This window comes from Gobius niger (genome assembly GCF_951799975.1).
Source record: "Gobius niger genome assembly, chromosome: 2".
In the NCBI taxonomy this organism is placed as follows: domain Eukaryota; kingdom Metazoa; phylum Chordata; class Actinopteri; order Gobiiformes; family Gobiidae; genus Gobius; species Gobius niger.
Window position 1 is genome coordinate 25,560,457 of NC_136853.1, and position 14,575 is coordinate 25,575,031.

A 14,575-nucleotide genomic window follows, 5' to 3' on the forward strand; every position below is an offset into this window, starting at 1 on the left:
AACACCTAGGTTGAAATTGGATAATTTCCCAAGGCACACCAAACAATATCACGGCACAGTGGTTGAAAAACACTGCCTTAGTTACTGAAAAAATTAACTTGTTACTTTTGTTATATGTTACCCCAACACTGGTGTTCTCACAGTAAAGGGTGGTTGCACCTGCAAAATATGACTCTTGGGAAGGGGAATAGGGGCAACCAGAGGTAAAAAGCCCCAGTGCAGGTTGCCATGTGGGCATTTTCAGGCTGGCGTACTGCAGAAGTCGCGTTAGTCACCATACGTGAACTCATGCAGGGAATAACAACTACTACACACACACACACACACACTATATAAAGTCCATGCTGTTAACTCAACATGCTGCAACCAAGCACCTCCCTTCTGCTCCCACAGCTTGAGCCTCGATGACAGAGCCATGGTGTCTGCTGTAAGTGAGGGGTGTTCACAGTGGGAGTGTGTCAGCCAGGTGTGCAGTCAGCGTGGCGTGGAGGTGTGTGTGCTCAGAGAATAACTGGTACAAAGTGCGCCTGGAGTGAAAAGGAAAAGACACGAGGTGAGGCAAACACAAACAGCTGTTATGCCCAACATAAAGATTATCATTTCTTTACCGTTTCCTTTTGAGCCATTCGTCCATTGCCACTAAAACCCCGTGTAGGTGATTGTGAGCTCGGATCTGTTTTTACCATTTTATGTAAATATTTTAAGTTAAGAGGAAATGGACTCATAACTAACCGCCGCCCAAGAAGTGACTTCCTGTTTCGAACCAGCACGCCAAAATAAAAGCACACAGCTTTGAATTGAATGAATCACTAATGCACTATTCAATGAGTCATTGAATAGTTCAACAGGTACTTACAACATAATTAAATACACATATTTTAAATGCAACCCCGTGAGCTGCTACCTTAACGTGGTGGAGTTGTTTGAGTGCCCGAATGATCCAAGGAGCTATGTTGTCTGGGGCTTTATGCCCCTGGTAGGGTCTCCCATGGCAAACAGGTCCGAGGTGACGGGTCAGACGAAGAGCAGTTCAAAAGACTTCTATGGACAGTACAACAACAAGGACCGAGACTGGCCTCTGCCCACGGGGCCCGGCCGGGCAAAGCCCGAAGGGACGACGTGGGCCCGCCCTCCTGCGGACTCACCACCTGCACGCACAGCTTGGGTTCCGGATCCCAACTCCTGGAGAGAGGCTGGACTCTCCATTTTTCTGGAGTTGCTGGCGGAGAGAGATGGCGGGCTGGGGTGGGTTTGCTCATAGCCCCATGAATGAGAGGGTCGCGTCCCTACGCCTTCGGGTTGGGGACAGGTCTCTCACCGTTGTTTCGGCCTACGGGCCCAACATCGATGCACTATACCCGGCCTTCTTGGAGTCCCTGGGAGGGGTACTAGATAGTGCCCCGACTGGGGACTCCATTGTTCTACTGGGGGACTTCAACGCCCACGTGGATAACGACAGTGAGATCTGGACGGGAGTGATTGGGAAGAACGGCCTCCCCGATCTGAACCCGAGTGGTGTTTTGTTATTGGACTTATGTGCTAGTCGCAGTTTGTCCATAACGAACACCATGTTCGAGCACAAGGGTGTCCATAAGTGCACGTCGCACCAGGACAAAGTCGATGATCGACTTTGTAGTTGTGTCATCTGATCTCCGGCCGCGTGTCTCGGACACTCGGGTGAAGAGAGGGGCTGAGCTGTCAACTGATCACCACCTGGTGGTGAGCTGGATCCGCTGGCAGGGGAGGAAGCTGGTCAGACCTGGCAGGCCCAAGTGTGTTGTGAGGGTCTGTTGGGAACATCTGTCAGATCCCTCTGTCAGTGGGGTCTTCAACTCCCACCTCCGGAAGAGCTTCACCCAGATTCCGAGGGAGGCTGGGGACATGGAGTCCGAGTGGACCATGTTCTCCTCCTCCATTGTCACTGCGGCTGCTCGCAGTTGTAGCCGTGAGGTCTCTGGTGCCTGTCACGGCGGAAATCTCCGAACCCGGTGGTGGCGCCTGGAAGTAAGGGATGCCGTCAAGCTGAAGAAGGAGTCCTACTTGGCCTTGTTGGCTCATGGGACTCCGGAGGCAGCTGAGAGGTACCGGCAGGCTAAGCGTGCTGCAGCTCGTGAGGTCACGGAGGCAAAAACACGGGTCTGGGAGGAGTTCGGAGAAGCCATGGAGGAGGACTATCGGTCGGCCTCGAAGAGATTCTGGCAAACCATCCGGCGCCTCAGGAGGGGGAAGCAGTGCTTCACCAACACTGTGTACAGTGCGGGTGGGGAGCTGCTGACCTCGACTGGGGATGTTGTCGGGCGGTGGAAGGAGTACTTCGAGGACCTCCTCAATCCCGTCGTCACGTCTTCCAATGAGGAAGCAGAGGCTGGGGACTCAGAGGTAGCACGCCCATCACCCAGGCTGAAGTCACCGAGGTGGTGAGAAAGGTCCTCGGTGGCAAGGCTCCGGGGGTGGATGAGATTCACCCTGAGTACCTTAAGTCTCTGGATGTTGTAGGACTGTCGTGGCTGACACGTCTCTGCAACATCGCGTGGCGGTCGGAGACAGTGCCCCTGGACTGGCAAACCGGGGTGGTGGTCCCTCTCTTTAAGAAGGGGGATTGGAGGGTGTGTTCCAATTACAGAGGGATCACACTCCTCAGCCTCCCCAGTAAGGTCTACTCCAGGGTGCTGGAGAGGAGGATCCGGCCGATGGTCGAACCTTGAATCCAGGAGGAACAATGCGGTTTTCGTCCTGGTCGTGGCACACTCGACCAGCTCTATACCCTCCGTCGGGTGCTCGAGGGTTCATGGGAGTTCGACCAACCAGTCCACATGTGTTTTGTGGATCTGGAGAAAGCATTCGACCGCGTCCCTCGTGGTGCCCTGTGGGGGGTGCTCCGGGAGTATGGGGTCCGGGGCCCTCTGCTAAGGGCTGTCCGTTCCCTGTATGACCGCAGCAGGAGCTTGGTTCACATTGCTGGCAGTAAGTCAGACCTGTTCCCGGTGCGTGTTGGTCTCTGCCAGGGCTGCCCTTTGTCACCGGTTCTGTTCTTCACCTTTATGGACAGAATTTCTTGGCGCAGCCAGGGGCCGGAGGGTGTCCGGTTTGGGAGCCTCAGGATCTCTCTCTGCTGTTTGCGGACGATGTTGTTCTGATGGCTTCAACAAATCAGGACCTTCAGCTCCTCTGGGGCGGTTTGCAGCCAAGTGTGTAGCGGCCGGGATGAGAATCAGCACCTCCAAATCTGAGACCATGGTTCTCCACCGGAAAAAGGTGGTTTCCCCACTACAGGTCGGTGGGGAGTCCTTACCTCAAGTGGAGGAGTTCTCGGGGTCTTGTTCACGAGTGAGGGACGGATGGAGGGTGAGATCGACAGATGGATCGGTGCGGCGTCAGCAGTGATGCGGTCGCTGTATCGGTCTGTCGTGGTGAAGAGGGAGCTGAGTCGGGGCAAAGCTCTCGATTTACTGATAAATCTACGTTCCCACCCTCACCTATGGTCATGAGATTTGGGTAGTGACCGAAAGGTCAAGATCGCGAATACAAGCGGCCGAAATGAGTTTCCTTCGCAGGGTGGCTGGGCACACCCTTCGAGATCAGGTGAGGAGCTCAGTTACCCGGGAGGAGCTCGGAGTAGAGTTGCTGCTCCTTCGCGTCAAAAGGAGCAGCTGAGGTGGCTCGGGCATCTGTTCCGGATGCCTCCTGGTCGCCTCCTGCGGGAGGTGCTCCAGGCCTGTCCTAGTGGGACAAGGCCTTGTGGAAGGCCCAGGACACGCTGGTGGGACTATGTCTCCGAGCTGGCCTGGTGTCGCCTCGGGGTCCCCCCAGAACAGCTGGTCGAGGTGTGCGTGGATCGGGAAGTTTGGGCATCTCTGCTGAGACTGCTGCCCCCGCGACCCGGCCCCGGATAAAGTGGAAGAAAATGGATGGATGGATGGACATTTTAAGTGTTTTGTCTGTTAATAGTTAGGCAGAAAGAAAGTTGAACTGATGAATAAGATGATGCTTTTATTTTGGTGTGCTGGATCGCAACAGGAAGTCACTTCTTGGGTGGCTTTGTTATGATTTGAAGTTATGCACAGAGGAAATTGAGCCATAGCGAAACTAAACCTTCTTGTCAATGTTAAATAAGTATAACTTATGTAAACTACGGTGAAGTCTGATGTTTTGTCTTTTAGTTACATGGTCTGACACACTGGGGGAACACATTTTACACAATAGTATAATATAATTTCACTATCATTTGGCATTATTTGTTAAAAGTCAGTGTCATTGCTACTGCTAAATAAGAAGTATCACTATTTTGAAACAAGGTAATACTTCAGTGAAAAGAGTGATGGTAGAAATGTTAATAAGACCTAATAGTCGACTGATGCTGAAGTAATGGCAAGGTGAAAAATAATGGGAGAGAAACTGTTTCTACTAATACAGTATTATATAGCGTCATACTATGATTTAGGGCAGAGCAATAAATCGGAGAATTAATAGAATTTGCTATGTCAGCTTTGGTCAATCTAAAAAAATCGTCTGGAAGATTTGTTTTTAAAGTTACTGAGATGCTGGAGTGGAAAGCGTTTGTTTTTGTTTGATCTGAGGTTTATATAAAAGGTCTATCTTGTCACTGTAATTGTTTTTTTTTAATGTAATATCAAAGAATAAAGTAAAATTGAAAATACCATATCGTCCAGCCCTCGAGTGAGTCTAAGTTGCTACTAAATGTGCTGTATTTGTAAAGATGATGTGTGATATGTGTCATACCTATCTATATACTTGTGTTCTTTCTTTTTCAAGAGGTTTGACCCGTAGGTTTTATGATCTATTTTGACTTGTCTGAGCAACTGCAACCCTACACACAGTTCAGCCACAACTTTCACAGACTGATTCCTCTGTGACTGTGGCTCATGTTTCCCCAGTTTACCATTCATGCTGCTTCCAAACAGAGATGATTTCATCAGGGAGCATCTTGTAAAAAAAACATATCAGATTTGTTTGAGTCACTGCCCCGAAGGCTGTGGTGACCACAGATAGTATTAATCTTATTGACCCCAATTTCCTCTTCCTATACAATACAGCAGCTCCAACAACAGATAATGTCTTCTGTGAAATAGTGAACTAAACATCTACATTAACTTGTCCATGGTCGCCTCTGTAGCAGAGTCATTGTCAATTCATACACTAGCACAGAGTGTGGGCCTGAGCTCATATCACCATTATATATATAACCCAAAGAATCTCCTTGTAATGCGCCTGGATAGAAGAGACAAACAACACCAACACAACATTCAACCACATACCTTTCAAGATCCAAAACACTGAGTATATCCAGATTTGTTTGAGGAAATCCTTGGGCCAAAGGAGGCCTTCTGTCTCACAGACACCAGCACAGACACACGGCAGCACGGACTGTGAGGGGCATACATGCAATCGTGTCAGAAATAGACACTCGGGTGCATGGGCCAATCTCCCCCTCACACAAACACACAGGCATAGGACCGGCCTGATTGAGGACGCCTCTATAAATATACCAGTGGGCAGGGGGTAGGGCAGGGGACTGTGTCCTACTTAGAGAACTACTTCAGCAAAGATACTGCACATTGAAAAGTTTTTTACTCATAAATTGAGTAGAGTATAAATGCTGTCTTGCTCTGCCTGTCTGATTCCAAACAGGTTAAAAAGTTACAAAGACACAGTTCACAGCTCCTGGTGGGACCTGCAGGTCTGTCAGCTGTCCAGAGTGACAGACAGCTACAGCTGAGGGGGTGGAGACTGAAGTGTGAGGGGGCGGAGATACAATTTAGACAAGAGGATAACTTTGGGATGAACACTTAACATTTTCACAGCTTTGACTCATTTGTGTGCGTATTTTAAGTGATGGAATCTTTTTCATTTCATGTTATGTCCAAAGACACATGTTCAGGACAGTGAATGTGTTGTTGCGTTGATACAGTAGTGTAATATCTTTGATGAAGACTATTCCTGTGAGGTCACAAGCATGCAGTCAGAGACTCCTGGCTACTAATAACGTGGTCCATGGAGAGGAACACAAATATTTGGTCATGCTTTAAGGTGTTCTCGTTAAGTATTAATAAGGTATTATTAAGCATTAGTAATTCATTGGCCATGAATATGCTTGTGTAGATATCAATAAGCTTCTTATACTATTATCTATTAACATAATAATGAATAATAGGCTAATTCATGGCCTACCCTAATCCTAACCTTAAACAGATTACTAATGTGTATTAATACTAACGAGCTCATCTCAATATGGAGCAATAAAAGTGAGTGAGAATTATTTTAAGACCTTTTACATGAGGCAGTATAACACTGTCATGAATGTGTGGTCACTTTATAACAGGGTTGGAAAGACACAAAGAGTTAGTCAGTCAGGCAACACGGGGGAAAAAAAAGATTTTTATTCATGAACTGTTTGCACAAGCAGTCCAACACGCAACTTACCAGCCTTCAAAACCAAAAGAGCAAGTTCATTGAAATAAAACAAATTTAATTGTTGAATTATATCAATTATATTTCAACATCATCATAACCTGAATGGCAAACTAAAGCCAGTAGTATGTGGTTTTATAACATTGAAAAAGGGATTTTGTTGGGTATAAACCGGAGGATCTACCACCATAGTCTCCACACACAATAAATATGAAAGAGTCCTGTGAACCAAAATATTTATCTGTTACTCCAGGTACAATATCTTAAGTCTTTATGTGCAAGGTTTGAGCTGAACTCATTACAACAAACAAATACATCAAAACCCCAAACTTCCTCGCAGCAATTTCTTTTCTACATTAATTTTAAATAAACCTAGAGAAATTTGTCATTTCATATTATACACATATATTTATATACCTTTAATTTTTCCTATATGCCAAACCCTTTAAATGGTCTTGTGTTGAGCCGTGTCGGAGCAGATTTGTGAACAGACGCAGTAATGAAGCGCACACTTGCACTCAGGACACATACTGTGAGAGTCTGCAGGAGGTGAACAGGGGAGAAAGTTTCATGGCAGAACCGCACACTTCAGCGTCAGTTCTAAAAAACACACTCGGTCACAGCTTCATACCCTTGCACTGCCGCTCTGAACCAGAGTTACACTATGCTGCTGACCCAGCAAGTCCACAGAGTCCAGAGAGAGGAGCCGCGTGACTCCCACTGGCTCTCGTCGATCTTCAACAGTTTTTTGGCACATTTAACAATTATTAAGAAACACAGTGGGCTAAAAGGTGCGACAACTTGAATTTCAAAGAAAAAACAGATAAAACCATTTTGGTTTATAAACCTTGAAAGGTGGCACATTATTCTTCAAGACAATAACTCTCCCCCTGAACGATAAAGGCTACAAAATGAAAAAGACAATCTTCAGATTGATCAAAAATGCACCCGAATCAACCAATTTCCAACTATATGTTTAACAGTTCTGGAAATGCATGGACTTCACAATTACACAGTACTGCATAAACACAAGCCCTGAATAGAGTGATTTACCCAACACATTTTATTCTTCTGTCATTTCCCTCAAAACTTGACTGTCGTTAAGTTGCAACAAAAATATGTAAAACTCCAACCCTAGAGACAACTGCCATTGTTACCTTGAAGGAAATTTAATGAAAAAGCTATATAAAGTTATATATAAAAAAAAATATTTACTTTTCACTCTGATTAATATCAATTTCAAGTAACACATTTGATTGACTCAAGTGGCCCCGAAAATGAATACTGTTGACCAATATATGGGTGGCACTGTGGCGCAGCAGTTAGCACTCGAGCTTCACGACTTAGAGGTTCCGGGTTCGATCCCGGGCCAGATGTGGCCTTTCTGTTTGGAGTTTGCACGTTCTCCCCGTGTCTGCGTAGGTTTCCTCCAGGTGCTGCGGTTCTTTCCTACCAGTAGAAACATGTACAATAGGTTAATCCTCCAGCCAGATGATTCGACTATTGGCCTGGAGATGGGTCACCGGGCGCCAATGCGGCTGCCCACTGCTCAGGTTTCCCCAGCAGCATCGAAGGATGGGTGGAATGCAGAGGACAAACATTTCCCTACTGGTATCAATAAAGTACACCTCACTCTACTTCATTAACCACTCCTGTCTATTCAAGCACTTGCTCCCAAAGTAAAAATTTCACACTATTACAAATGGTGACTACTTACAGGTATTGTACAGTAAAAACCACAAAAACATTGGATTGTGGGAATAGCGAGGTAACTTGTGATATGAGACAATGTATCAGCTTGAAGGGCGAAACTGATAAAATAATCAAAGATATTGTTTGTCTGTGTGAAAATATGTAAAATTAAGATACCCCTTGGACCCACATAACCTATTTACAGATTAAGATAAAAACATTTTGGTCTACAGGCAGCTCTTGACCAATATAAGAAACTTATTTTCAGGGGATTTTCGAGTGATATCCGTGGAAATGCAGGACTTTACAACTGATGTCTCGAGGCAGGTTGGAAAAAAAAAAAAAAAAAAAAAGTGCAAAAACTAAAAACATGACAAACCTTCATATTAAAGTCACCACAAATGCCCCTAAAATCATGTGTTAAATGAATCTAAGAGTGGAATATTTATAAGCTTCGGATGGTGATCTTCATATTCACACTAAAATCAGAGGTGGGTTTGTTTCTCTAAATCGATGACTGATTTCTATACAGTTCATACACACACACACACACACACCTCTCACATAGCACATTTAAGCCCATAAAAGAAAGTTCTCACTCAGCCTAGTTTTACCGACACTGCCCGAAAAAGGTTTGTACGCCGCGATTTTTGAAATTTGAAAGCTCCTCTTGTTGACCCCCCGCCCCCCCCCCCCCGCGCAACCCACCCCCGTTTTTGTTATCCCGAAAAAACCGAACACACGGACGACTCACGACAGGCAGACAGAGAAGTCCTTGATAATGCAAACACATCGTAGCATAGACTAAAACACTGGAGATGCACAGAGAAAGGGTTACTTATATACAGTCGTCGCTCCCTGTTTCGCCTGCCATCTTGATTTTTTTTTTTTTTCTTTTTTTCTCCCCCCACTGTTGTCCTTGGTTACCAGTCGGGACACAGGGTTCCCATAGTAACCAGCCGCTGCTTGTCAACCAATGGCACGGCAGTCTCTATAGTAACTGGCTCTCCGAAAGCCAATCAGAAAAGAGTCTGTAGTCCGCACACTTCCTGGCAATGGAATGATCGGGCCTCAACCGCATCGGCCCCGCTTTTTCTCCCGGGGCGGATTCGAGAGCGAAATCTGTCAGTAGTTACGTTGTGTCTGGGGCGTCTCAAGTACAAATCAAACGTTGGCACTTCACGCACTTCACTTGTGGAGAGAAGGAATGGTTACAGACACGAAGAGACGGACAAAGTCTTGAGCAGCCTTTTTTTTTTTCTAAGTTAGGCCTCTCAAAAATACACATATACGTAAGAAATACTTTTTTTTTTTTCTGGATTTTCTCTGGAGGAAAAGGGCGATTTTTCCTTCAGCCGGTCCACAGTAAAGCTGGTTCGAAAGTTGAGTGTCCTGATTAAAAACAGGTAGGGGAGGAAAGAGGCGGCAAGATGAAGCAAAACATGAAGCCAGGGGAGCTTGTCCTTGACACAGACACTGACTTGAGGCTCTTCACATGCTAAGACCTCTGACTGTGATGTCCGACTCTCCTCCTCCTCCACCGAGAGTTCCCATGGCGACACTACAACAGACGACTTGGTCACGAAGTTGGGTGTGTGCTGTGTGAGTCCGTGCGCGCACATACACACACACACACACACACACACACACACACAAACGAGTCGGGCCCGATAGGATGGACAGAGTTCAGGTGTAACTTCCCGGGGCTAATGAGTGAACAGGGGAGGGGGTGCAGCGTGTTGGGTGTCGGGGGGGGGGTGCGTATTGGTCAGACAGTGTGTGCAAATAGACGCGAGTGAGCAGGTTCACAAGCCGTTGCTGTTGCGGTGCGTGAGGGGAGGTTTGGACAGCTCCACCACTCCGGCTCTGCCTTTACCGATGACTTTGGGGGCGCGACGCAGCAGCTTCTGGGCTTCTGTGAACGCTTCAGTCAGCTCTTTTTTCCACTGCACAAACTCGGGATCACTCTACACAAGAAAGACGTGATGAAGTCAGCTTTTTACTACACTCATCAACACATAAACAGCCAAATGGCTTTACCTCACACTGCAGCACAAACTGTTTTCCACCTTTGATGCGCAGCAGGATACATTTTTTGTCTTTAATCTGCGTTTCCTCCACTGTCACTATTTGCTCCATTGTCAGCAGGTTTTGCTGCAAACAAACAAACAGATTAGCAAAAGCAAAAGCAAGTTTCAAATTTATGAAGATGACACTCTGTGGATTATATGGACCTTCCTTAGAGAGGCAGAGCCAGACTGACACAACTGTTTTTGCCTTTTGTGATTAGTTGATTAACTTTAAATCTTTATAAATATACAGTAAACAATGCAATAGTGTGATAGGAGAGATTGTACCACACAATACTGATAAAATGTTAGGTTAATTATTAAAATTGAATTCAAAGACAGTTTGCCACGCTATGTTCCCATGGCGGGGCACACTTTCATATCTTACCAAGGTTTTCCTACAGGGGAATAGAACCCTAGTTACAGTACATACATAACTTCATACTTGTTCTACCAGCAGGGATGGTCAAAGGAGAGGGACATGCTACAGACTGAAGCTGGGAGTCTGTGAGGCTCTAAGAGCTGCTTGGAACACAGAAGCATCTCTTAAATCAAACACTCACCCCTCTGAGCTTTTTTATTTGTGCTAGCCAGGATTCCTTTCGTAAGTGAAGACGAACAAACAGATAACATGTATTCACTGACAGACCAGACAATCAAATCAAAATGGTCATCGCGTTGCACATAAAAATGTGGAAACTCACTCGTGATTCGCCTTCCCCTCGCCACTCCACACGATTAGGAAATAGGTAGAAGTATCTTCGCTGCCACTGGGTTAAGAAGGGGTTGCCCAACTTAAGCATATAGCCATGCATTATACAGTCTTTTCCTAAGGCATAGTCTGCACAAGTACAAGAAAATGTCAACAATGTCATCTACAATACAAATCTTTGTTTTTTCCACATGTGACTTGCCTTCCTCGTGGCCTAGTTGTTTGTTTTTGGCTCGTTTGCGGGCCTCGATCTTGTCTGTGTCCGAGTTGACTGCCTCATATACAGTTTCGGCAACCTCCTGCTGCCAACGCTCAGATATGACCAGTGGGAAGTTCTTGTACAGTTCCTGATCACTGTCCAGCAACTAAATGAAACAATAACAGATTTAAGAACACTTTTAGTATACTTAATAACAATATTTATATAATCTATTCAAGTAAAAACTAGACTATCTCGGGCAACAGCTTGAGCTCACTAATAATCCATTACTTGTAAATTATAGAATAAGCAAAGGGCTTTTATGCCATAGCTTTAAGTAGGGTTTGAATTGTGGATTTCTGATCCACACAGAACTGCCTTGATCATTTGATGCAGAAAATAACATAAGCCATTACTTTGGTATTTTTTTTAGATTATAATTATTATATATATATATATGTGCTGCATAGGTCGCATAGGTACATCAAAAATGATCCAATCGTTCAACAACCTCAGTGTAAACCGAGGTGCTTGAACAATGAGTGCTTGAACAGTGAGTGCTCTTACCTTGATGCCCTTGGTGTCTTCCTCATCAAAGGAGCCTATGTCAAAAGCGTCAGCAGCGTTTACCTCTCCCCTGGGAGGAATTAATGGGGGAGCGTACTGTAGGGGGAGCCAGGGAGCATCAATGTGTTTTGAAAGAAGAGAAACAAGACAGATCAGAGAAAATTAAAGTGTTATACACACCACCTTTACATTCAGTGTTATGGTAACCGTAGCAACTGTAACTGTTCTCATAAGCGGGGTCATGAGATATTTGCATTGTACTATTTGGCTTTAGCTTATTGTCTAAATACAAATTCCTTTAAGCAGCTGCACTGACAAGAATGAATTAAGGAGTTCTGACAGTCAAGTATATAAAGAGACAAACTGAGAGCAGGACACAGCCAACGCAAAATTATCCTAATTTATCAGCCTTTTCCTAAGAATGTATGTGACGCACGTTACCTTTTGCAGATACACCTGCTGCCAGTCAATGCCTTTGAAAAACAGATGTTCCTTTACTTCTGTGGCTCTGTGTAAAAAGAGAGTGGTCATTGTTACTCTCAACAGGAGGTGGTGCTGTTTGCCACAGTCAGCTTTCACCATGGATATAATATCACCAGACTTTCTACAACAACTAAGAGATCATCATTGAGAACAAGTATGTATATTCCAAAACTTTATTTTTACTTTCCCTATTTATCTAAATAGTTAAAAATACATGAGACAAAAGTAAGTCCTTTTGTCATACCCTTGTCCCTGGCAGCCCAGCCTCTTCGATACGTCCCTCTGCAGCAAACCCTCCAGGAGGTCTTTGAGCTCTGCAGTGAAGGAGTCTGGGAGCTCCACGTTCTGCAAGAAATCAGAGGTGCCACGGAGTTAAATCAGGAACAAGAAAGTTATGACATATTTGACACTCTGGCTGCACAGGTTGTGGGTTGTTCTATGTAATCTGTGACCATGTCTTTAGTCGAGCGGAGTCTTGTCCTACCCCCTCCTTCTGCCACTGTGCTCTCAGCACTGCGCTCTACCGCTGACAAGTTTATGTAACAAAACTGTTCATAAACACATCGACATAAAGAGATTTCGCTTTGTCAGGACGGAGCAGTTTTATGCTATTTTTCTTTGCATACAAAGAATAACAGACGGGCTGTTGGAGCAGTTCTCATAAACCTTACGCCAAACTCCAGGGGTGGGATAAAAGTTTAATGGGACGTTCTCAGCACATCTGGGTCAAAGCTGATTTTGGAGTTTATTGTAACAAACAATACACAAAATAAAAACGACACAGGAAAAATGTAAAATAAGAATTTCCAGGAGTCACAAGACGTTGCCCTTTACAGAATTACAAAATATCAATAACAATAATTAGAGCTGTACGATATATTATTGTTATGAAATTCATATCACCAGAAGCCACAGTATTTTCAATCTTCCATCTGGCTGAGATTTACACAGCCCTGACACAATGCAATTACCTCATGGCAACTTCACATGCTGGTTCAGTACCAGTCATGATCTCCTAATTTAGTTCCATAAAGCTTTGTCTTGCTTTTGATATTGTATTCTTGATTTTTGCTCAAGTTTAATGGTACATTCTGCACTGAAAAGGTTAAAATTACTAACCTCATATTACTTTCACAGCAGACAAAGACAGTTATCAAATATCAACATTTTCCCTCATATTGAGCAGCCCCACTAATACTTGAATATGTCTTTATTCACCAGCCAATCATATTAAAGATAGAAATAAATATATAAAGATTGTTGAAATAAGCAGGACAAAGCAAATTAAACCTAAATAGACGGTATATACCCAAATATAGGTATACATTTAAGCTATGATGCCATATGATACATTTTAAATGGTTATTGTTGAGCTAATGTTAATGATGTGAGTTATTTGTGAGTGTTTTAATGTGTGCACTAAACCTAAAAACTAAAAACTGTGTAGAACATGCACAATTCTGTTCTACACACACTTTCCAGTATATTGTACATTACTCCATTCTTCAGTGTTTCTAATTCATAAAGGAGACTGTGATGCCCCACAGTGTCTAACTTTCTCCCACATAGTCTAAAAATACGATATAAATCAATAAGCATGACTGATCATACATTTTCTTTCTTAAATCATCTTGAACATAATACTGATTGGATCAAAAAGACATTTCTACGACCAAAGATTTATAAAAAATATATTGAGTATTGCTAGTCTCATTTGTGGGAAATGGCGTTCTATGAATCCTAAATTAAGGCTGTACATGGCCGTCCCTCTCGTGCTTTTGCTTCCTGTTGTTTTTTCCTGCTCGGTTACACCTTTCTTACAGTCTCACAAGGCAGGTAATAACAAAACCCCTGAGTATAAAACAACATATGATTATTATTTAAATATCAGGCATCACAGTTCAGAAAAGTGCAGTTCTAGAGCTGGGAAGGATAACATATCTATATATCTATATTATTTGTTTTATGTGACAAAACATGTAACATAAAAGCAGTGTCTTCAAATTAAACATTATTCTGCAGGAACATTACTATCTCTGCCCAAGAGCCAGTTCTCCCCAATAAAACACATTTCTGATGTAAAACTCCAGCAGCAGTGACGGCACCTGTATCAAACAAAGTTACTAAAATACTAACAAGCCTTTGCTCGGAGGTAAACAGCCCTCTCCCTCTCCCCCTCCCCCCCTCCCCCCTCACTGGAGGCGGGGCCAGGGCTGTGTGTGGTTTGCTCTACGTCAGTCAGTTCTGCTCCTCTGCCACCTCCCACACACACATCTTTACAGCAAACCACACACGGCAGCCGCGAAATTGAAATGTTGTTTTAACACAGAGGGCGCCACACAGGCGTTTTAACAAATATGCACTAAAGACATGTAGTCAACACTATTACATACCCATTAATGATATGGTTGATTTGGGGGTTAG

General features: G+C 44.3%; 1 protein-coding gene across 1 annotated transcript in view; it reads right to left on the bottom strand.

The window, feature by feature from the left end:
* Positions 1-9,768: 9,768 nt before the first annotated feature.
* Positions 9,769-14,575, bottom strand: part of grk3 (G protein-coupled receptor kinase 3) — a 40,160-nt gene continuing 35,353 nt past the window's right edge. The window contains exons 15-21 of the mRNA XM_079582875.1: positions 12,396-12,496; positions 12,110-12,176; positions 11,669-11,764; positions 11,105-11,267; positions 10,895-11,031; positions 10,162-10,275; positions 9,769-10,088 (exon numbers count right to left, since the gene is read on the bottom strand). Of these exons, the coding sequence (XP_079439001.1) occupies positions 9,927-10,088; positions 10,162-10,275; positions 10,895-11,031; positions 11,105-11,267; positions 11,669-11,764; positions 12,110-12,176; positions 12,396-12,496 (840 nt within the window). The 3' untranslated portion in view covers positions 9,769-9,926. The remainder of the gene's footprint in view (positions 10,089-10,161; positions 10,276-10,894; positions 11,032-11,104; positions 11,268-11,668; positions 11,765-12,109; positions 12,177-12,395; positions 12,497-14,575) is intronic.